The sequence below is a fragment of the Mytilus californianus genome, unplaced genomic scaffold, assembly GCF_021869535.1.
Source record: "Mytilus californianus isolate M0D057914Y unplaced genomic scaffold, xbMytCali1.0.p SCAF_16, whole genome shotgun sequence".
Lineage (NCBI taxonomy): Eukaryota > Metazoa > Mollusca > Bivalvia > Mytilida > Mytilidae > Mytilus > Mytilus californianus.
The window spans coordinates 276,965-299,631 of record NW_026262648.1 but is presented as its reverse complement, the minus strand read 5'-3'; the positions used below and the strand labels follow the sequence as shown (position 1 = coordinate 299,631).

At 32.6% G+C, this 22,667-nt stretch overlaps 1 protein-coding gene across 2 annotated transcripts; it reads right to left on the bottom strand.

The window, feature by feature from the left end:
• Nucleotides 1-1,156: 1,156 nt before the first annotated feature.
• Nucleotides 1,157-22,628, bottom strand: LOC127726030 (hydroxymethylglutaryl-CoA lyase, mitochondrial-like). Of its 2 annotated transcripts, none has more exons than XM_052233327.1 (10): nucleotides 22,526-22,628; nucleotides 20,568-20,636; nucleotides 18,923-19,030; nucleotides 16,594-16,689; nucleotides 15,265-15,323; nucleotides 7,593-7,682; nucleotides 6,768-6,831; nucleotides 5,255-5,443; nucleotides 2,441-2,566; nucleotides 1,157-2,101 (listed from the first exon to the last, which is right to left on the bottom strand). In XM_052233327.1, the coding sequence occupies exons 1-10, from the start codon at nucleotides 22,592-22,594 to the stop codon at nucleotides 1,997-1,999; spliced, it is 975 nt and encodes a 324-aa protein (XP_052089287.1). In that variant the 5' UTR covers nucleotides 22,595-22,628; the 3' UTR covers nucleotides 1,157-1,996. The 2 variants fall into 2 exon arrangements, with proteins under 2 accessions (XP_052089287.1, XP_052089288.1); XM_052233328.1 differs by lacking the exon at nucleotides 22,526-22,628 and adding an exon at nucleotides 22,180-22,312.
• Nucleotides 22,629-22,667: the final 39 nt, after the last annotated feature.

Here is a 22,667-nt window from a genome sequence, read left to right as displayed (position 1 = left end):
CCTCGTTGTCACCAGGATAGCCCATTCGTTTTTTGCTGGATCCTCATTGAATATGGATGAAGGTTTCCACTCATCAAAATGGTGGATGATTTCGAAAATATGGAAAATCTTGATATGTGGACTACTTTTCAGGAGGGGAATTCACCCCTGGACCTATATCAATTATAGTCACAAGCAAATTTCATATTTTTCATTAGATAATTTTCCAATTTATATGAAGGTTTCAACTCAAATCAAAACCTCTTAAGAGTTTGATAATCAGTAAAATGCCACTTCACAACTGGCTATTTTGTGGTGATCAGTTTTATTTGGTGGAGGAAGTAGGAGGGTCAGAGAGAACAACCAACCTTTATAAGAAAAACTAACAATACTAGTCAATTAAGATTGGAGCCAAACGAACTTTCCACATGCCAGGTTCAAACTCACAACCTCAGTGTTGATAGACTAGTGATACAGTAGATGAACTTCTTGAACCACTTGGCCACAAAGGCCCTTTTAATGTATAATATGACAGGGTCAGAAATTTTCAGTTTTGTCACCAAAATCATCAACAATTCATGAATTTATGTTTTGTGCAGTCACTCATGTATTCTGTATGTCCCTGCATGAAAAAAAATAACCTTTAATCATTGCTGTTTTCCATAAAATTAAAAGGACAAACAGCATCAGGCACTGATCCAGAAATTTATAAAAGGATTTCCACATGAAAGAAGGGAGGAGGACTGGAAATGTGTACACCGTAATTTTCATATATTTTTTTTACACAATTTTTAACATATTCAAAGAAGGTGGTTTCCAACTCTGGATAAACTTTCTACCCTGAATCAACTTACTATGCATTTTAAAATTCTATTTTTACCTCTTAAATATTGTAAAGAAGCAGAACAAATATAGCTGAAAAGTCTGCATTGCCTGTACATGTAAGACCAGTAAAATTATTTATTTTTGCTGGTTTAAAGGTCGCAATTTTAAATGACAAACACATTATAAAAGAGGTTTTATTCATGTTATTTTTGTCTTTTCCAGTCCACGAATATGTTTTTCAGTGAATATCAATCAAATTTAAGCAGAGGACATTTTTTTTTGTTAATTGCAAAGTTAATGAAAATAAAACCCTTGCTAAAATATCTGATTTTACAGTTATAATGAAACAAAGCTCATGTAACATTTATTATTTCAGACACATCAAACTTTCATGATTTTGAACACATTTATATATTTATCAATTATCAAATAATTCCAAATAATAACAATATAACAAACATACTTTAACTTGCATAATTCCAGGTTATCTTACAAATGAAAAATAGTCTCATAGATAAAAAAAACTTTGAAGTAATGCACCCAGCTGACCTAGTTTTGCCACAGAAAGTTAACCCAAAAAATAAGACATCCACTGACATGAAAACAATACAGTAAATTATGGATAAAACATGAGACATGAATGGTGTATGAATGACTTTGAATTTTGCTTGAAATCAGTCTGTAAATCAAAGATGAGTATCCATATCTCTATATTGGTCACACCCATAGACTAACCTTCCCCCTTCCCCCCTCCCCCCCTCCCATGAAAATAAATAATATTGTTAAAGACTATTAAAGTCAAGATTCAGATTGAATTATATTTTTATCAGATTTAATCATATCTTTATTTCTATTTTTTTCTATTTGTAAGTTTAAAGTAAGAAATTTTACTATTAAAGTTAGAGGGTCATGACCCCAAATAACCTCCCTCAGAGACATCCTGGCTTCAGGCCTGCTGGTATCAGACATCAGTTCTGGCTCTCAACATATCTTTATGAATATGAGAGGTTTGTCCCTTTTGATAGTTAACAGGTCCAACACATTTCAGCACTGCATAGATATTGTGCTCTTTAGGTTAAGTCCTCACACAAATGAAGTCCACAATGGACTGCAGTGACTGTATGTGATATCCAATCACAGATGATGATGTTTAGATGGCACAATTCATTAACAATTCTAGAAATTCATTATTTCATAGACTTGACTTTGTTGCTTGCGCCACTTTTGAATGAGTCTGTTGTCCCAAAGCAGAAGATATAAATAGTCCGGCTTCTATTAACTTTTGTATATTAACACCCTGAAAATAGAAAAAAATATATAATTCAAAGCACTAATGTTTTCACAGGAAGGTGTGATTTGATCAGATTTCTCCTTCTTCACTTCTACTTTTACAACTATGGAAACTGATGTATTCATCCAGTGAGATGATAAAGGTTATGACCCTTAAACTCATCCAATCATCTTCTGAGATCATCCGCAAACACACGTTAATTAATTTTTTTTATACAATGGGTTCGGAAAGGTTTAAATTGCCAAAGAATAAGAGAAATGTATTTACTTAATATTTTCATAAAAATCATTTTTTTCATATACTAATTTATCTAATGAGAATTACAATGGTGGAATTATTACTCACAGTTTTAATTGATAAACCATTCATTAAATAGACTACATCTTCCGTGGATACATTTCCACTAGCACCTTTGGCATATGGACATCCTCCAAGGCCTGCTACGGAACTGTCCACCACTGAGATGCCCATCTGTAAAATAGCAGCAGAAGAGGGTCCAGATTTGTAATGAAATCAGCAAATTTTAGGACAGGAATGCAATTCATTTGTAACCTTTTTATTTTAATGAATGAAATTATGTAACTTTATCTTATCTCTTCACCTGTATTTTGAAATAAAGAAATTTTTTGATTAGTTCAAATGTTTTTAGCTTCATATGGAGAGATGACTCAGAGAATTTAATTCCATAAAGGTTTGTATTCGAAATTCTTCTATTTTGTATTATAGCTAGTAAAATGGTAAAGATACATTTTTAGCTCATCTGACATAAATGGCCAAGTGAGCTTTTCTCATCACTTTGATTCGGTCGTCCGTCATCACCTGTTGTCGTTGTTAACTTTTACAAAAATCTTCTCCTCTGAAACTATTGGGCCAAATTTAGCTAAAATTGGCCACAATCATTATTGGGGTATTTAGTTTAAACTAGAGGCTCTAAAGAGCCTGTGTCGCTCACCTTGGTCTATGTGCATATTAAACAAAGGACACAGATGGATTCATGACAAAATTGTGTTTTGATGATGGTGATGTGTTTGTAGATCTTACTTTACTGAACATTCTTGATGCTTACAATTATCTCTATCTATAATGAACTTGGCCCAGTAGTTTCAGTGGAAATTATTTTGTAAAAATTTACAAATTTATGAAAATTGTTAAAAATTGATTATAAAGGGCAATAACTCCTTAAGGGGTCAATCGACCATTTTGGTCATGTTTGACTTATTTGTATGTCTTACTTTGCTGTACATTATTGCTGTTTACAGTTTATCTCTATATATAATAATATTCAAGATAATAACTAAAAGCTGAAAAAATTTCTAAAAATTACCAATTCAGGGGCAGCAACTCAACAACGGGTTGCCTGAATGGTCTGAAAATTTAAGGGCAGATAGATCTTGACCTAATGAACAATTTTGTAATTGAAAGATTTGCTGGAAATGCTTTGGGTTTAGATATATGAGCCAAAAACTGCATTTTACCCTATGTACTATTATTAGCCATGTCGGCCATCTTGGTTCCCGGGTGGGGTCATCAGACACAATTTTTAAACTACATACCCTAATGATGATTGTTTACAACTTTGGTTAAATTCATCCTAGTAGTTTCAGAGGAGAAGATTTTGGTAAAAGATAACAAAAATTTACGAAAAATGGTTAAAAATTGACTATAAAAGGGCAATAACTCCTTAAGGGCTCAACTGACCATTTTAGTCATGTTGACTTATTTGTAGAACTTACTTTGCTGAACATTATTGCTGTTTACAGTTTATCTCTATCTATAATAATATTCAAGATAATAACCAAATACGGCAAAATTTCCTTAAAAATTACAAATTCAGGGGCAGCAGCCTAACAACGGGTTGTCCGATTCATCTGAAAATTTCAGGGCAGATAGATCTTGACCTGATAAACATTTTTACCCCCATGTCAGATTTGCTCTCAATGCTTTGGTTTCAGAGATATAAGCCAAAATCTACATTTTACCCCTATGTTCTATTTTTAGCCATGGCGGCCATCTTGGTTGGTTGGCCGGATCACTGGACACATTTTTTAAACTAGATACCCTAATGATCATTGTGGTTAAGTTTGGTAAAATTTGGCCCAGTAGTTTTAGAGGAGAAGATTTTTGTAAAAATTTATGGATGATGGACGCTAAGTGATGAGAAAAGCTCACTTGGCCCATTGGGCCAGGTGAGCTAAAAATGTGTCAAATGACCCCGCCTGCCAAAACAAGATGGCCAAGATGGCTAAAAATAGAACATAGGGGTAAAATGCAAGTTTTGCCTATTATATTGAAAACCGCTATAAAAAGAGAAAATTTAACAGGCCAGAAATGATCAGAATATTGAGCACTACCTATTGTTCATTCACGTCAAAACTGTCAGACGACTTCTTATAGGAGTTATTGCCCTTAAATGATGAAATTTACCATTTTGAAAATTTTTTGCCTATTATCTTGAAAATCATAAAAGATAGACAGAAACTCAAAATAGCAATAATGACCAGCAAGATAAGATCTGTAAATAAGTCAACATGACCGAAATCTTCAGTCGACTCCTTATTAGAGTTATTGCCCTATAATGACAATTTTTACAAACTTTTTGCATTTTTGCCTCATATCTTAAAAACTATATTAGATAGATATAAATTTAAAAAAGCAAAAATGATCAGAGAGACAGGATCTACAAATAAGTCAACATGACCAAAATTGTTTGTCGACTCCTTATTGAAGTTATTGCTCTTTAATGACGATTTTTCCCATTTTTGCCTATTATCTTCCAAACTGTAATAGATAGATAGAAACTTTGAAAAACACTTATGATCAGCAAAACAAGATCCACAAATAAGCCATAATGGCTAAAATCTTTTGACAACTAATTATTGGAGTTATTGTCCTTTAATGATAATTTTTAACATTTCTTGCATTTTTTGCCTACTTTCTTGAAAACTATAATAGAAACTTTTAAAAAGGAATAATTATCAGCAGCATAATTTCTACAAATATGTCAACATGCTGAAATTATTCGGTTAATTATTTGTAGAGTTATTCCCCTTTAATGATGATTTTTACTAAAAAGTGACCATTGTTAAAGATGTAGGCGAGCCATACAGGCTCTTCAGAGCCTCTGGTTTAAATTACCTGTAAAGAAGCAAATCTAGTTACCTGTAAAGCAGCAAATATATTGGCAAGAGCCTGACCGTATGTATCGTGGCAGTGTACTGCTAACTTCTGTATTGGTACGTCTCTTGATACAGTAGAAATCAGTGTCTTCATTTTACCTGGTGTACCAACACCGATGGTATCCCCTAGAGATATTTCGTAACATCCCATGTCTAACATCTTTTTTGAAACCTGAAATATAACATCAATTTTTTTTTATTTGTGTTATTTAAGGAATGACTGTAATATTTTTTCTGTCTATGAAGAAATAATTTTAAAAATGTGATGCACATTGAATAACCCATGTATCTTGTTATTTAAAAAGTGTCATTACATTTTTGAGGTTATTTCAAATAGATAGAAAAGATTTTACAGTCATTCCTTATAATTTAATTCTAAATTCCATTTTTAAGAAGTAAATCATGAAAAACTTTGGATGACGTCTCGGTCACATGACAAAATTATGTCTATGAGCTGATAGACAAAAAACTTTCAGCCAATCAGAAGACATGTTACATCCAAAATTAAATATTATATCATAACAAACATAGGTGCTCCATGATTGCAAAAAATAAATCAACTTTCCAAATTTGTCATTTGAATCTCGTATAATTTATTACATCTGTTATGGAGACGATGAGGGGTGTTTTTAATGACCTTGACTACCCATGAGGGTCTTAGCAGGCGACGGATGCCAAGTGATGAAAAAAGCTCACTTGGCCCTTCGAGCCAGGTGAACTAAAGAGGACTAAAGTTAAAATGATAATAACATGCATTGAATGGAACTGAAACTGATATTTAATATCAACCTCTGGATCCATCAAAACATGAAGCATGAAAGATCAAATAAATTGAAAAATACTCATTAAGTGGCCAGTGTTCTAGCATAGTTGCCTATTGTGTAGAATAGAATTGGTTCAACTGGACGTTGCATTACATACAAAAGTCCTTAAACCTATGAATTATCTTTAATAGAAATTATCGCTTAATATGTACAGGTAAAGGGTACTGTTTTCAAGGAATTTTTCTTTTTTTGTGGCATTAAATACTGAATCATAACCAAGAAATCATATTTTTAATAAATTATTAACTTTTAGTTTTAACAGCAACTCTTAACTATCTATTCAAGAACTCCTGACACAATAATTACAAAAACTAACATTTCAGTTTCTAGCAAAAAGATTCTTTTTCAGAAATAAAGTAAAAGAATAAACATGTTCAACCCTGCAACAGTCTTTATATGCCATTCCAAGCCAGGAGCCAGTGTTCCAATGTGTTACTTTGGTTGCTGTCTGCAATGATTGTTTATTTTTGTGTAGTAAAACCAGAGCTATTGGTTTTCTATTTTGAATTGTTTTGAATTGGTTTTGTTAAATGTCCAAGGCTGTAAGGTGACCTTTAATTGTTCACATCTTTGCTCTTTGGTTTTAATAAGTTGTCCTCATTGGTAATCAAACCACATTTCCTTATCTTCATATCACTAAAACATTCAACAAGACAGATAAAAAAATCTCACCCAAGCAACTTTTTCCGGGTCAATTTCACCTTCATATGGACAACCAAGTACACAGGATACATATCTGTTCATATATAAAAAAATAAAGAACATACACAAAACACAAAATACATTATTGAATGGCTCTTAACTTATGCAAGTTTTTCCCTTGTGAGAACAGACTTCTAGGTTTACTGGAACCCCTGTTGACTGGACACCAATAAAAGGTGGTGACCATGAAAAAAACAAGTGTGCTGAAAGTGGTGCTAAACACCAACAATCAATCAATCTTCTTTCATCATAAGAGTTAAAGGCATGTATGTACAACATCTTGGAAAAGATGATCACTTTTGTGTTCAATAAGTATCTTAGGTTAAATTTGAGTTGGTATGAATTGTTTTCTGATGGTTGGCAAGTCGAGCTGGTCTTCATGTTTGAATCAATCTAATATGTCTGCCCCTAAGGTAAAGACAGTTCACATCTTGTAAGTTTATCACTGATATTATCTTTAATTGTTGGATTGCTGCTAATATACATATATATATGTGATTTACATTTTTTTTTTAGGTAATGTTCAACACTATTCTATTTTTTATTATTCTTACATGTTATTTTTCATAGTATTATTTTGATGGATATTTTCGTATTACTGTGGATTCGGTTATTTTTGTGGATATCAATTTTTCATGGATTGGACATAAAAATTAAGGATTCAATCACGCCCTTCAAATCAATAAATAATAATGAATAAACAGTTTTATATAAATTTCCTTCCAAAACTCAAAACATATTTGATATCTGATTTCAAACTGACACATTAACATCTGAATTACTTATACAGCTTACCCTCTGACAGGTGTATTAGTCTTCTTAGCTTCCTCCAGAACTGCATCAAATCTCTTCAGGCTGTCTTCTATACTACAGTTTATGTTTTTTCTGTGAAAAAGTAAAGAGATTTACAGATCATTTAAATAATCAAAGCGCGAAAGCGCTGTAAAGGCAGTTAATTACAGGTTGTGTGTATTTTTAGTCCAGTTATATCATTATCTTGCATAGTACAGTGTACTTATCAGAGGTGGCTTTCAGTATTTAAGATTTAGAGTTCTCTAATGATATTGAACAAGTTATATGAATGTCATATTCTGAGCACTATATGAAGGTGATTGTTCTCACTTGTTTATGAACTAGTGCATTATGCATTATGTCCAGTTTGTACCTTTTTTTATCTATGTTTATAGTCAAATTAGTTATCAAAGGTACCAGGATTATAATTTAATACGCCAGATGCGCGTTTCGTCTACATAAGACTCATCAGTGACATTCAGATCAAAATAAAGCCAAACAAGTACAAAGTTGAAGAGCATTGAGGACCCAAAATTCCAAAAAGTTGTGCCAAATACGGCTAAGGTAATCTATTCCTTGGATAAGAAAATCCTTAGTTTTTCGAAAAATTCAAAGTTTTGTAACAGGAAGTTTATAAAAATGACTATATAATTGATATTCAAATACATGTACTGTTTAAAATAGTTAGGCATTTTCTTTTTAGTAATAAGTAAATGTTATCAGCTGTATTTTATTCAACTCTGCAAATGTGGTTTGTTACTGTTAAGTATGGATGATAGTTGTTTCATTGGCAATCATAACACATCTCCTTATTTATATAATGATCTATATTCAACGACCTCAGGTACAAAACAAATGTATGTAACTTAACTATGATGGGAAACCTTTGACTTCTTTCTTTTATATAAACTTTTGATTTGGTACCATAGAACTATGTAGAATAAATGTACATTGCAACATGTCAACTCTTTCAATGACAATACTTTTTTTAGAAACTATAACTCCAAGCAAAATTATATTTCCAAGTTTAAAGTAATTTATGAATGAAAAAAGGAGTTCTTAATTAAGAAATAAACTGATTCGCTGAGCGCAGCTGGATACACCCGCAGAGGTCCAACTCTGAACAGTTGGGGCAAAAATGGACACAATATTCAAGCTTGATACAGGTCTGAATTTGGATTGTAATTAAATATTTGACATATTATAGTTTCTGAATAAATGTAGTCAAAGAACTTGAAATCAGTTATATGAATTGAATTTATATTCAATTAAAGATTTCTTGCTGTTGTGCAATACACTGTGCTGTTGTGCAATACTTAATAAATCTGTTGCCAGACTATAAACAAATAAAGTTCAATTTCTTCTCAATGTCATATTTGAAATTTATGAAAATCTATAGGGAGATTACATCAATAGCTATAAATAATTCACCAAAGTTTCATGCGAACTGCTTAAAGCATTTTTGAGTTGTTGTCCAACAAGAGTGAACACGCTGAAATGTCTCGCCTTCTTTACTAATCACTGATATTATGTTGATAGTCCTTAATATAAAGCTTTATTACAACTGTCACATAAACTTAACATTAACCATGAAAACTAAACATTGACCAATGAACCATGAAAATGAGGTCAAGGTCAGATGAACCATGCCAGGCAGGCATGTACAGCTAACAATTCTTCCATACAACAAATATAGTTGACCTATTGCTTATAGTTAAAGAAAAACAGACCAAAACACAAAAACTTAACACTGAGCAATGAACTGTGAAAATGAGGTCAAGGTCAAATAAAACCTGCGCGACTGACATATAGATCATAAAATATTTCCATACACCAAATATAGTTGACCTATTGCATATTGTATTAGAAAAAAAGACCAAAACTCAAAATCTTAACTTTGACCACTGAACCATGAAAATGAGGTCAAGGTCAAATGAGACCTGCCAGCTAGACATGTACACCTTACAATCATTCCATACACCAAATATAGTAGACCTATTGCATACAGTATAAGAAAAACAGACCAAAACACAAAAACTTAACTATAACCACTGAACCATGAAAATGAGGTCAAGGTCAGATGACACCTGCCAGTTGGACATGTACACCTTACAGTCCTTCCATACACCGAATATACTTGACCTATTGCTTATAGTATCTGAGATATGGACGTGACCACCAAAACTTAACCTTGTTCACTGATCCATAAAATGAGGTCGAGGTCAAGTGAAAACTGTCTGACGGGCATTAGGACCTTGCAAGGTACGCACATACCAAATATAGTTATCCTACTACTTATAATAAGAGAGAATTTAACATTACAAAAAATGTTAACTTTTTTTTCAAGTAGTTACTGAACCATGAAAATGAGGTCAAGGACATTGGACATGTGGCTGACGGAAACTTCGTAACATGAGGCATCCATATACAAAGTATGAAGCATCCAGGTCTTCCACCTTCAAAAATATAAAGCTTTTAAGAAGTTAGCTAACGCCGCCGCCACATCACTATCCCTATGTCGAGCTTTCTGCGACAAAAGTCACAGGCTCAACAAAAACTGGAAAATCCCCCCTTTTTTAATGAATAAAACCCCATTACTCAGAAATGTAAAATCTAAAATTTATAAAATTCTAAAGGGAGCTTACGGATTGATAATTTAGTCTTAGATGCAAGATTTTTTGATCAGTTGTTAGTGGCTTTGAACTAGCTGTCAGTAACTGTGAGTACTCTCAGATCTGTACTTAGTGTCTTTTTGTTGTTTGGATGTACAACTACCCGACCACGTCCACTTGTATTTGTATTTATCCATCTGATGAGTTAAGCCTCTTTCAACTGATTTTTATAGTTCGTTCTTATATTGTACTGTTACACCACTGTCCCAGGTTAGGGGGAGGGTTGGGATCCCGCTAACATGTTTAACCCCGACACATTCTGTATGTACATGTATGTGCCTGTCCCAAGTCAGGAGCCTGTAATTCAGTGGTTGTTGTTTGTTTATGTGTTGCATATTTGTTATATTCGTTCATTTTTTGTACATAAATTAGGCCGTTAGTTTTCTTGTTTAAATTGTTTTACATTGTCATTTCGTGGCCTTTTATAGCTGACTGTGGGGTATGGGCTTTGTTCATTGTTGAAGGCCGTACTGTGACCTATAGCTGTTAATTTCTGTGTCATTTGGTCTCTTGTGGAGAGTTGTCTCATTCGCAATCATACCACATCTTCTTTTTTATATTTACATCAACAGATATAAACAATTCACCAAAGTCAAGGTGAGACAACAAAACTTAGTGGTAAGATCTCTGAAATTTTTTACATGGTACAAGTTTTTCTCATTGTTGGAGATTGTACGGTGACAGTAACACCTGTAACTGCTTAAACCCATTTCTTATGCACTTTAGTTCGATAAACTCACTGAATATCATACCACATCTCCTTATTTTTATATGCATTACAATTTACATGTGCATGTAATTATAAATATATATATATATCAGAACAAAATTCATTGCGTCACTTTTATTTATGCATCCTTTGGCACAATACAAGTTCTAAAATTACACAACATAAAACAACTAAATGTTATTTCAGATGAAAGTTTTGTTTCAGTTCCATTCATAGGATTTATTAGAATTTTGTATGTTTTGCCAAGTCTAATAATTCGCTCTATGTGCACATGTTAATTGGAGACTTTTCTATCCCGTATAAGAGTTTTGGAACTAATTCTGTTTCTTTTTTTGAAAAAAGTTAGCAAACAAATCTTGCACATTTAAACCTTTGTCTGCCACCACACTGTCACCTGGATCACATAATTGAACTATTCTACATCTTTCAACTATTTCATAGTCACTGGTAGAACCAACATATGCATTAGAGACATACATGTAGTTGACTAAACCACCAGGTGTAGAACATACAAGTATTTTCAGTGTTTCTGTTTTTATATGATGAAAAGGTTGCCTGAGCTCTAGGAGCTTTAGGTTTTATCACGGGATATTCTGTGCTGTCAATAATAATCCAAGTCGTTGGATGGTGAAAAATACCTGACTAAACCACTAGATGGCCAAGTGTTAGCCTCACACCACTGTTTAGACATAAAAACAATCCATGTATACACAATATTCTTAACACTAGATTCAATCTAGAATCTAGAAAGTTCAAAGTTGGTTGTATAATGCCTCAATTTCATCAAAGTCATAAAAAAACTGATTTTCAACTGACACCCTATCAACTTGAAAATATATGTATCTCAAACAATGTGCTGCTGGACTAAGTGTGGTCAAAACAAATAAAAATTTTAGTATACAACTCTAAACCGGTATAAAAATGCATGGCTGTGTCACGTGTCTTCATTTCAAAATTCTCTGCTGAAAACATAGGCATTGATGGTGTTTGCGTAATTCCATCTGTGAAGCTCAACATTAGCTCGGCAGTTGGTGGTGGACAGTCATAAATCCTTTCTGCAGTATGAATGACTTCTTCAGGAAAACCAACTTTACAATCAAAACTTTCCTCTAGATTTCTACTACAATATTCATCAAGTTTAGTTCTTTTGTTTTCACAGGAAACTGCCCTGATTTTTCTTTTTGCGGACGATTCAGTCTCTTGCTTGGTCCAGGAAAATAGGCTGGGAATGGCAGTAGACTTAAGTCTCTGTATGGTGGGTTTGCACCCTGAAAAAGGTCATAAAACATTAGTTTTTTGATAATTAAATGAACTTCCATTAGCAATGTATACTTTGTATTACCTGGCGAAATATTAACTAGATTTATTCATTACAATCTGGATAAAACTATGTTTGCCTGATTCAATGTATGTTATGTAAATCCAAAGGACAAACAATGAGTGACTTATGCAACAAACGTACATTGTTTGTACCTAAATAACTATAATATAGATGAGAGCATGTCATTGTTTTGTTCCTGTTAACATTGTCATTGATATTTTTCAAGAAAGTCTATGAGGCATAGCTTATGCATTCCTGTCATTACTACATTAGCATAATTACTGCTAAAATAATTCTCAGTATGATATACCTCTTGTAAGAAATCATTATAATTGTAGCAATCACCAAAAAATCTCAAACAGATCACATTGAATCGTAATCCAAAAAATTATGACGTCTTGAATTAACCACCCCCTTTTATTCTAAAACGATAATTGCGGTTGTAAACAGACTTTGGTTTATTCGCATGGCGATTACATATATAACTATATATTTCAAAAAGAAAATAGAGTTTTACCATGAATAGTTTCCTGCACGTAGTCTTTTTCAGTAAAATGTGCCTTGCAAACAACAGCTGATTGAGATGGACTCCACGATTTCATCGTGTTCTCGTCCAATCTGCGTATGGGCCATGGCGTTGATCCAACTTTTCCTTCTTTTTAAGTCATTTGGAAATGCATGTCCTCCTCTTAAATGACATCCAGGTACACAGCAACAAGTACTTGGCATCGTTAATTAAAAATGTAACTGAAATAGTTGCATAGTGCAGAAACCGGAAGTTGAGGAACAGGATCGGCTACCACGGCGCCACCTATTCAGGAACGATAATTTGCTACTTTATATAACTGCGAAATAACAATAACGTTAGATGGGTTCACGCTTTAAATTGTATAATATAATTCATGTTCAGTCGACCTTTAATTATTATATCAACGACTGAAATGATTTATAAACATATAGATTGCAGATAACACTCGAAATTAACCCAGTGATATTGTTGTCTTTTTTCATAACTACCTCTACCGTTTTTTATTGGGAAAAATGCATATTTTTTATTGAAATTGGGAAATTTGTATATTTTATTCTAAACACATCTCCGATTTTTTGCTGACCTTTGCTGTCTTTTTTGCACTGTTGTTTTCATGTATATTTTGGTTGTCAGACATTTTCAACCTGAAAGGTACTTTTCGGAGAGGGGAAAGAAACAGAAGCAATGATGGTACTTAATGCATTGAAAACCACATGTGTTACAAACCTCATGATGATTCTGATCAGAAAACCGGATCTCAAAAGTGCTTTCTAATATCAAAATAATAACATGAATACGATATTTACAAACATTTCTACCAATGCCATCACTGTTTGGGGAAAATGAAAAACTTTTTGGGATGAATTTTAAGCCATTTTTTTTAGTAATTGGGAATTTTCTCTAGGGGAAAAAGCTGAATTTCGGCTGTAATTTGAGGCAAACAATATCACTGTAACCCGAGCTCTTTCCACACGGAATTCAAATAATTCTAGTTTGTCAATCAGTTGACTGCTTATAATGCAAAATACAAATATATCAAAAGTTTTTAAAACTAACAAAACACAATGATCGTTTCTCTATTTCCCAATGTAAATGAAATGAAACAAAAAACATTTTATATCACAATAAGAAGAGGAGAGAATTCAACATTTCCGGATCTACTTGGAGCCTAATGACCCCCCACGTAGATAAGTTGGATATCGCGGAAGGAAGGATTAACCCGGCAACCAGAAAGGCATTAAAGCACTGCCTTTAAAAACAATTGTGAGGATATCATGGGGGCAATCAAATATCATAAGTTGAAGAATAACAGAAGTCCACATGGTCAAAACAAAATGATGAGAAGATAAACACCTACAACAAAACATTATAAAGAACCATAAAATTGAGCTACACAAACTACAAAAGACAGACCAAGAAGTAAACGTAAATTCTTGGGAAGTGTAACTGGTTCTTGCTACACTAGTAGTGCTATGTTTAGCTCAAAATAATGAGAGTGGTAAAGTGTTATTTTCATTCAACATGTTTGCAATTTTAATTTCTCCTTTTGGCGTTTGAAGCTCATTATTCACTGTGTTGCATGCAAATTGGTGAAATTTATTTTTTTTCGTTCATTGTGAAATGGCCATTTATTTCCTGCTGGTCTGTACATATATCCCCAACCCTCTTAACGACCATTAATAATTTATAGCAACTCACTCACTTGTTAACAAATTTCTTGCAAATGGTTGAAAATATTTTGTTTGTTACAGGATCTACTTAAATGTTTCAGGTCAAGGTACATTAAATGCATTTGTAATTGGAGATTTGATGGTTTCAAGACAAATTAAAAAAAATCCCTCTCTTATAAGTTTTTCATACAAATGTTCACCAACTTTAAAAGAATACATTTATTGATTTTCAGAAAATAAAACAGATAAATGCATTATTTTGTTAATTTTCAGTTTTAGTTCAAAGAGCAAAAGTTGTATGCAAAATTTTACCAAAATCAGTGACAGTCCATTTACTGAATCTTAACCTTAAGTAGAACTAAAGAAAAGCTAAAGTCAGCAGTTTATTTTGAATTAAATTGATTTCAGTATAATAGTTTTTTTAAATACTGTGGATTCATTATTATTTGTGATCTATCAATTTTAGTGGATTTCGAGCATATAAATGTATCCAGAATTTTAATGTTAAATGGAGTATCAATTTTCTATAGGCTAGTATGCAGACTTCAGATAATCCACGAAAGATGGACTAGTTAGGTTATTACAATAAAGCCCCAATTAAAAGCCACTTTTATAGTAGGGGTATACATGGCTGATGAAGACATAATCATTCAATCAGTTTAATTGAGGTCTGGAGCTGGCATGTCAGTAACTGTTAGTAGGCAACAATCTACAATTTATACAAATCATACATACAGCCTAGTACTGACTTACTTGCTAAAGGATTCTGACGCTGCTCCAAATATAGCAATCTCATCAACTTTGGCATTTATCTGAAATCAACAACAAAATCTGTTATATAAGTTCATCATGAGTTATTTCCCTTTAGGACACTTATTTTCATACATAGTACACACAAAGTGGCTCAGTTATAAACCAATCCTGCTTTTGTTGAATGATTGCTATGAAACAGGGTCATTGCTGGTAATTTGGATTGACTTGATTTATAACCCTGCATATCAGGCAGGTTTTTTTTCTCTCTCGTATGAATTGTTTTTCATTTAATCATGTCAGGGCCTATCATAGCTGACTATATGGTATGGGTTTTGCTCATTTTTGAAGGCAATACAGTGGCCTATAGTTGCTTACAACCATTTGGATAGTTATCTCATTGGCGCAATCATACCACATCGCCATGTTTCTATATTCACCTACTAAATAACAAATATTCAGCAGTTACAATTTGAACAATCTAGTACAACAAACTAAGCAACAAACAAACTTTTTACTTTTATATCTACATTTTAGATCTATAGGTTGACATGTCGAGCCCTTTTATAGCTGACTATACCGTATGGGTTTTGCTCACGGTTGAAAGCAGTACAGTGACCTTTAGTTGCTTAAATCCAATCCATTTGGACTCTGTTGGATAGTTGTCTCATTGGTAATCATACCACATCTCCTTATTATATATACAGTGAGACAGCATAAATTGTTCTGTTATCATTCATTTAAAAGCAGTATTTACTCTTACTACTTGTGTATTTTGTTGCTTTAAGATAAACCAACACACTTAAAGTTACCACATGCAAGTTGTTTTCAAACAATTTTAAAGGTTTGTGCAAAAAGGGAGGCTGATGATACCAAAGAGATATATACAAACTCAATTTAAGACGATGACAAACTGACAACATATTGCAAAAATTGAAAATGACTAAAAGACAAACAACAGTATACAAAAAACAACACAACATAGAAAACTGAAGACTGAGCAAAAAAAAAAAAACCAACAAAAACTGGGGATGATCTCAGGTGATCAGGAAAGGTAAGATGATCCTGCTCCACATGTGGCACTATTGAAATATCGAAGAGGCATAAAATAAAACTATGAAATCCACTAGACCTTTTTGCTATTTTAGGAGTCTGTGACACTAGACCTAAGATTTTGCGACACATGATATATTAATTTCATACAACAAGCACTTTTGTTTTTTCCTGTGTGAGACATTTTCTCTTGTAACATTTAAATTTTACAGAATGTCTGTGATGGCCAGTAATTGCGGACAAATAGCGATAAGGCGTATAACTGTTGGATTTACCTACAGCAGAATGAAATCCTTTTACGTTTGGAACAAGTGCCTGATATATTACTCCAGGATGTCTCTTAATTCCTGTCATCACTTCTGTATGGTCGGCCATCTGTCACAAAGAAATAACAGCAATCATAAAAATTATTTATCTTCCCTTAAACTGTTATTGTTATAATGGAACAGGTTTGTTGTGATTCATAGTGGAAAATTTTCCCAGGTAATGAACAAATCTATAAGGAAATTGAATAATGTATATTATTTATAATAATTTATTATCAAATTTATTCTGGTGATGGCTGTTGAAGATAATTCTAAAGGAACAGGCTTGTAGGGATTCAAAATTTTTCCCAGATTTTGATAACTTATATATATATATACAAAAATTTGAAAAAACATAATAATCGATTAATTCAGTCTGGTTATAGCTGTTGAAGAGAATTGTACTAAAGGTTCCTGTGACTATACTTGATTGACTGTTGACTGCTAAAAATCCAGCATCAAGTATGACATGCATGACAGATTCAGTATGTAAATAAGTTACTGAAATAGGATTCTTCCTATGAAAATATTGTATATTCTGAAATTATTGGGAAAATTTGCAACGGGATATGTTTTGCAAAAATAACAGCTTCAAAAACATCATGGATCTGTATATATGCAGCATTTACCAAAATCATAAAAAATGTAATTAATCTTGCATTTGTTTCCATTGTTTAACAATCGCAACAATAAATAGATATAAGAAGATGTGGTATGAGTGCCAATGAGACAACTCTCCATCCAAGTCAAAATTTATAAAAGTAAACCATTATAGGTCACAGTACGGTCTTCAACACGGAGCCTTGGCTCACACCGAACAGTAAGCTATAAAGGGCCCCAAAAATTACTAGTGTACAACCATTCAAACAGGAAAACCAACTGTCTAATCTATATAAAAAACGAGAAACGAGAAACACTTATGAACCACATCAACAAACGACAACTACTGAAGATCAGATTCCTGACTTAGGACAGGTGCAAACAAATGCAGCAGGTTTAAACGTTTTAATGGTACCAAACATTCACCCTTTTTCTGAAACAATAGTGTAACATCACAACATAGAAAGACACACTATAAAATATCAACTGAAATAGCTTAACTCAATCAAAGGACATATTAACACCAGTGAACATACACTGAACAAATAAATTTGACCTATGATACAATGTAAATACAAATTAAATAAACTAAGGGAAGAATAATAAAAGTAACATGTTATATTGGTATGAAATGTTAAACAATTTAAGAAAAACAATAAATGCATACAATCATTTTAGTATTCTGCTTTAAACCAGACCGGAACACTTCGTTAGACAACATAACATTCACAAGAAGTCAAATTTATGTGCCTGTCCCATGTCAGGAGTGTAAAGTTCAGTGGTTGTCATTGGTTCATGTCTGTCATATTTGTAATTCATGTAATTCATAAATTGTTTTGTTATAAATAAGGCTGTTAGTTTTCTTGTTTGAATTGTTTCACATTTTTCATGTCAGGGCCTTTTATAACTGCCTAAACGGTCTGGGTTTTTCTTTTTGTTGTTGGCCATACGGTTGCCTCTAATTGATTACATCCACTTCATCTGGAATTCTGGTGGATAGATAGTTGTCTTATTGGCAATCATACCCCATCTCCTTTTTTTTATTCCACTTTTTGTATTTTAGATATATTATTTGATACCAGGCCAACAAGTCTTTGTTCAAATTGCTTGTTGGAAAAGCAGCAAATTTTAATTTTAAAATCTTAGGTTTATAACCAGCCAGATATATTTTAACCAACAACTTCTCTAATGCAAGGTGAGCATGTATTACAAAAGCACTAATGCTGTTCATTTGAATATGAATTGACATTCATAACACAAGTTCACAAGATCTGTTTGGCTCACTTAGAGGTTCACTCTATATTTATGTTTTCGAAAGAAAAAAACACAATAAAATGAAACAAAATGTTATCAACTAAAATCACCAATCACTCTTATTCACTTATTACATTGTATAAACATGTTGGTTTTTTTTAAATCAATGTAATGTATTTAAACAATTTGCCATTTTATCCCTGTTCTTTGTTTTATTTGGTGTTGTCAGTTTCTCTTCTACCTATGAGTTTTGACTGACCCCTTGGTGTCTTCTGACTTTTTCTATGCAATAATGAATAATTACCGGAAAATAGTTCAAAATCTCTTGTAGAAATATCACTTGAAATTGTATACATTGTGGTGTAATCTTGACCCATTAAAATTGACTGTATTTTGTTCCAATGATTAATTTTGTCATGTATACTTTTTTCACATAAAATTGAGCAAACCTGAGGGATCCATTTTGGTGATACGAAACTTGTGACCTCAATAACAGACAATCCTGTTTCTGATAATTTGTTGATAAACTCTATCTTTGTTTGCGCTGGAACTATGGCCTGTTAAAAATAACATCAATAATATTACATGTATCATATGAAAAATCATCAAATTTACATCTTAAGAGTTAACTTAGTTGAAAAAAGTATCTGTTTTTTAAACCTGATCTGTCAATTAGTGACGGTTTCCCGGTTTCCTGATAGCAGTCTATATCCTTCATTTTTTTTGTCCTTTATACATGTTATAGACATAATCTCATATTCTACACCAGAATGCTTTAAATTTTCTCAATCTTTTTAACTTAGGTTTCATTTGCCTTCTATAATTTTACTTTGATGAGCTTCGTTTTGGTATAAATAAATTCATGGTTCACCTATATCCCAAAGAGTCCCTGAAAATCAGTACATCACCAACATGACCAAGCCTATTTGGAATTTGTGTTATTCATTAAATTCATGGTTCACCTTCCTCAACAAGCCTATTTGGAATTTGTACTATTCATCAAATTCATGGATCACCTATACAAGAAATCCATGAAAATCAGTACCACACCAATAAAAATTCGTAAGGGTTTTCCACGGAACCCAGTGTCTCGCCTACTTTTTCTGTTAATCGCAGGCTCAACAAAAATGAGGAAGTAAATCAATAAAAATATTCCTCTTGATACTATCTTTTGATTGTAAGAAGCTTATGTCCAAGTTTGGTAAAAAATCCAGGATAGTTTATGAATCTATTAAATGTTTAAAAACTTTAACTGCAGACTGAATGTAATGTTAACTGGAAGAAAACAAAATTTCCTTCTAGATACCAGCATTTGATCATAAACAAGCTTCTGTCCAAGTTTGGTACAAATCCAAAATAGTATAAGAAAGTTATTAAAATTTTAAAAACTTTAACCACAGAGTGAATGTGTTGTTTCCTGGCAGAAAATCTAAGTCCATTTAAAAGTAAAAAATGGAAAAAATGGATTTATTTTTTTACAAAATTTCCTTCTAGATACTAGCTTTTGATCATAAACAAGCTTCTGTCCAAGTTTGGTACAAATCCAAAATAGTATAAGAAAGTTATTAAAATTTTAAAAACTTTAACCACAGAGTGAATGTGTTGTTTCCTGGCAGAAAATCTAAGTCCATTTAAAAGTAAAATAAGGAAAAAATGGATTTATTTTTTTACAAAATTTACTTCTGGATACTATCTTATGATCATAAACAAGCTTCTGTCCAAGTTTTGTACAAACCCAGGATAGTTTAAGAAAGTTATTCAAATTTTAAAAACTTTAACCACAGAGTGAATGTAATATTTCCCGGCAGAAAAACTAAGTCCATTTATACATTTTGTAAGTAAAATACGGAAAAAATGGAATTTTATTTTCACAAAATTTACTTCTGGATACTATCTTATGATCATAAACAAGCTTCTGTCCAAGTTTGGTAAAAATCCAGGATAGTTTAAGAAAGTTATTAAAATTTCAAAAACTTTAACCACAGAGTGAATATTTGTGGACGCCGCCGGCGACTACAACGGAATGTAGGATCGCTATGTCTCGCTTTTTCGACTAAAGTCGAAGGCTCGACAAAAATGAATCAACAGTCTTACCTTTTCATTCTGAAGTCCATCTCTAGGTCCTACTTCCACAATCTTTACAAATGATGGAAAACCAGCAATCTACAAAAAATGAATCAAAGACTCAAATAGCTTGGACATTTGGGTTCTAACTTCTAAATTGAAATCAGATCTTTCACTTTGCTCCAATAGATTTTTTGTTTCTCATGTAATGATTTGAAGACATCCCATAAGGGTTCATGTGCAGATGACCTTTTCTTTAAATTTTTAATCAACCAATCATTTTAAGAGACATGTTGGCTCTCTGATTGCTATTTTTATCTCACAACAATAGTTTAACTCAATTGGGTCAAAATTTCAACATCAAGATGATTAAATGTTTAATCTGTTTACCATTTAAAATATATAAAATTAATAAAAATAATTTAACCTTAACTGCTTTTTTAAGTTGAGAAATGTTTACAATAAAGTCTGAGAGTTGGTCCTTAAAATCAAAACAATCATGACAATGTTAGGAATTTAATGATTGGGTTAGAACATAGAATTTTATATTATATCCTGAAGCATTACGCAGATTACCCGACTATGTTTTTCATAGTTCATAGTACAACCTTATTAAATTTTTTAAAGGCGAAGATTTTATGGATGCTGTAAGGTCATCTAAACATGATCCCTTACGGGATGTCTTCAGATCCTGTCTCAACATGCTCAAGCGAAAAACAAATCTAACAGAGCAAAGTGAAAGATCTGATTTTAATCCGATTGCCATAATACCATGCATGAGTTTCACAAACAATTTTACGACTAAAATTGACCTGGACAGTGGGTGGAATATTTGACTGCCACTGGAAAATAGAGTTAAATTAGATAGGGACAGAAAATCAAGGCTTGCAACAGATCACCTACAAATCCACTGAGAGTTGTTGCAAGGGTTGTCAACGTGCTGAGAGCATGGAATTCCATCTTCAAGAGGCATCAGATTTAACACCCTCATTATGACGGACACTAAATTGTGTACATCCACACAATAAAATGGACACCCAACTATCCAGTCAGAAGAAGACCAAGAGTGACTATAATTCCAGTCTTCACGATAAGTTTTTGAATCTACAGGCCAGAAGCTAAAGTTTAGGAAAAATTTATTAAGATTCTATTGGCCTGTAGAGAGGATTTTTACAGGCAGTACAGCATTTTTTTAAACCTGGGCTGGCATGGCTGGTGGGAATGTGGTTGAGCGCAAAGACTGCATTTCTATTCCACAGTCAACCTTGGGGTTTGAAATACATTTACATGTATGTAGATTTCTTTATGTACAAGCTATTTTGTTTACAATAACGTCTATATGAAGTACACATTAGGTCATATCTGTAATTATTATTCTCTGTCAAATTCTAATGTGGGATATAAATGTGTAGCTGTCAATTTCTGAAAGTAAAATACAGGTCATGTCAGACCTGAATTTTACGTTTTAAATATTCACCTCAGACTTTAAGAGTATTTATTTCATTGTATTTTTTCATCATTTAAAAATATTATTTAAAAAAAATATCAAACATTTTGTCAAATAATGCCATACTGTTTGTTTACACTGTTGCAAAAAACTATTATGAGTGTTTTAATAATTCATTAAATAATTATTTCAAACCTCTTCTTGCATGTCCTGCACTTTTTACACATGTTACAGAAGGTTCCAAAATAAACATTTAGTTGGTAAAGATGTTTGAGAACTTCTCCTTTATAGGTAATAATTGAATTTAACTGTTTTGATTGACACTGACAGTAGAGGGACAACAGAGGAACTATAAAGGGAACATAGTTACCTGACAACAATAGGTGATTTAAAACTGTGTTTCTGAATGGACCATATCAAGTGAAACTCGTGTGTTTTATTTCTCTCTTTTTTATAAGTCTAACATGACACTTTAACCTAATACCTTCAATGGAAACTATGTGTTTAATGTTATTATTAAATGACTTTAAACATAGCTTACTGTTGCTTGTGAGTAATTTTTTGACACTTTTTCCAAGAATTTGGAACTGAGAAGACGACGGACAGCCATAACCCGGAAGTGAAATTAACGGCACTAAATTTTAACCTTTTTACACTTTCTTGCACTTGTCAGTTTGAACAAT

Coding starts and splice junctions, on each gene's coding strand:
- LOC127726030 (XM_052233327.1), bottom strand. CDS start 22,594: ATGGCTGTCCGTCGTCTTCTCAGTTCCAAATTCTTGGAAAAAGTGTCA. Junction 15,324..16,593: donor TAAAAGGATTTCATTCTGCT/GTAGGTAAATCC, acceptor TGTTGATTTCAG/ATAAATGCCAAAGTTGATGA. Junction 2,102..2,440: donor ATGGTTTATCAATTAAAACT/GTGAGTAATAAT, acceptor TTCTATTTTCAG/GGTGTTAATATACAAAAGTT.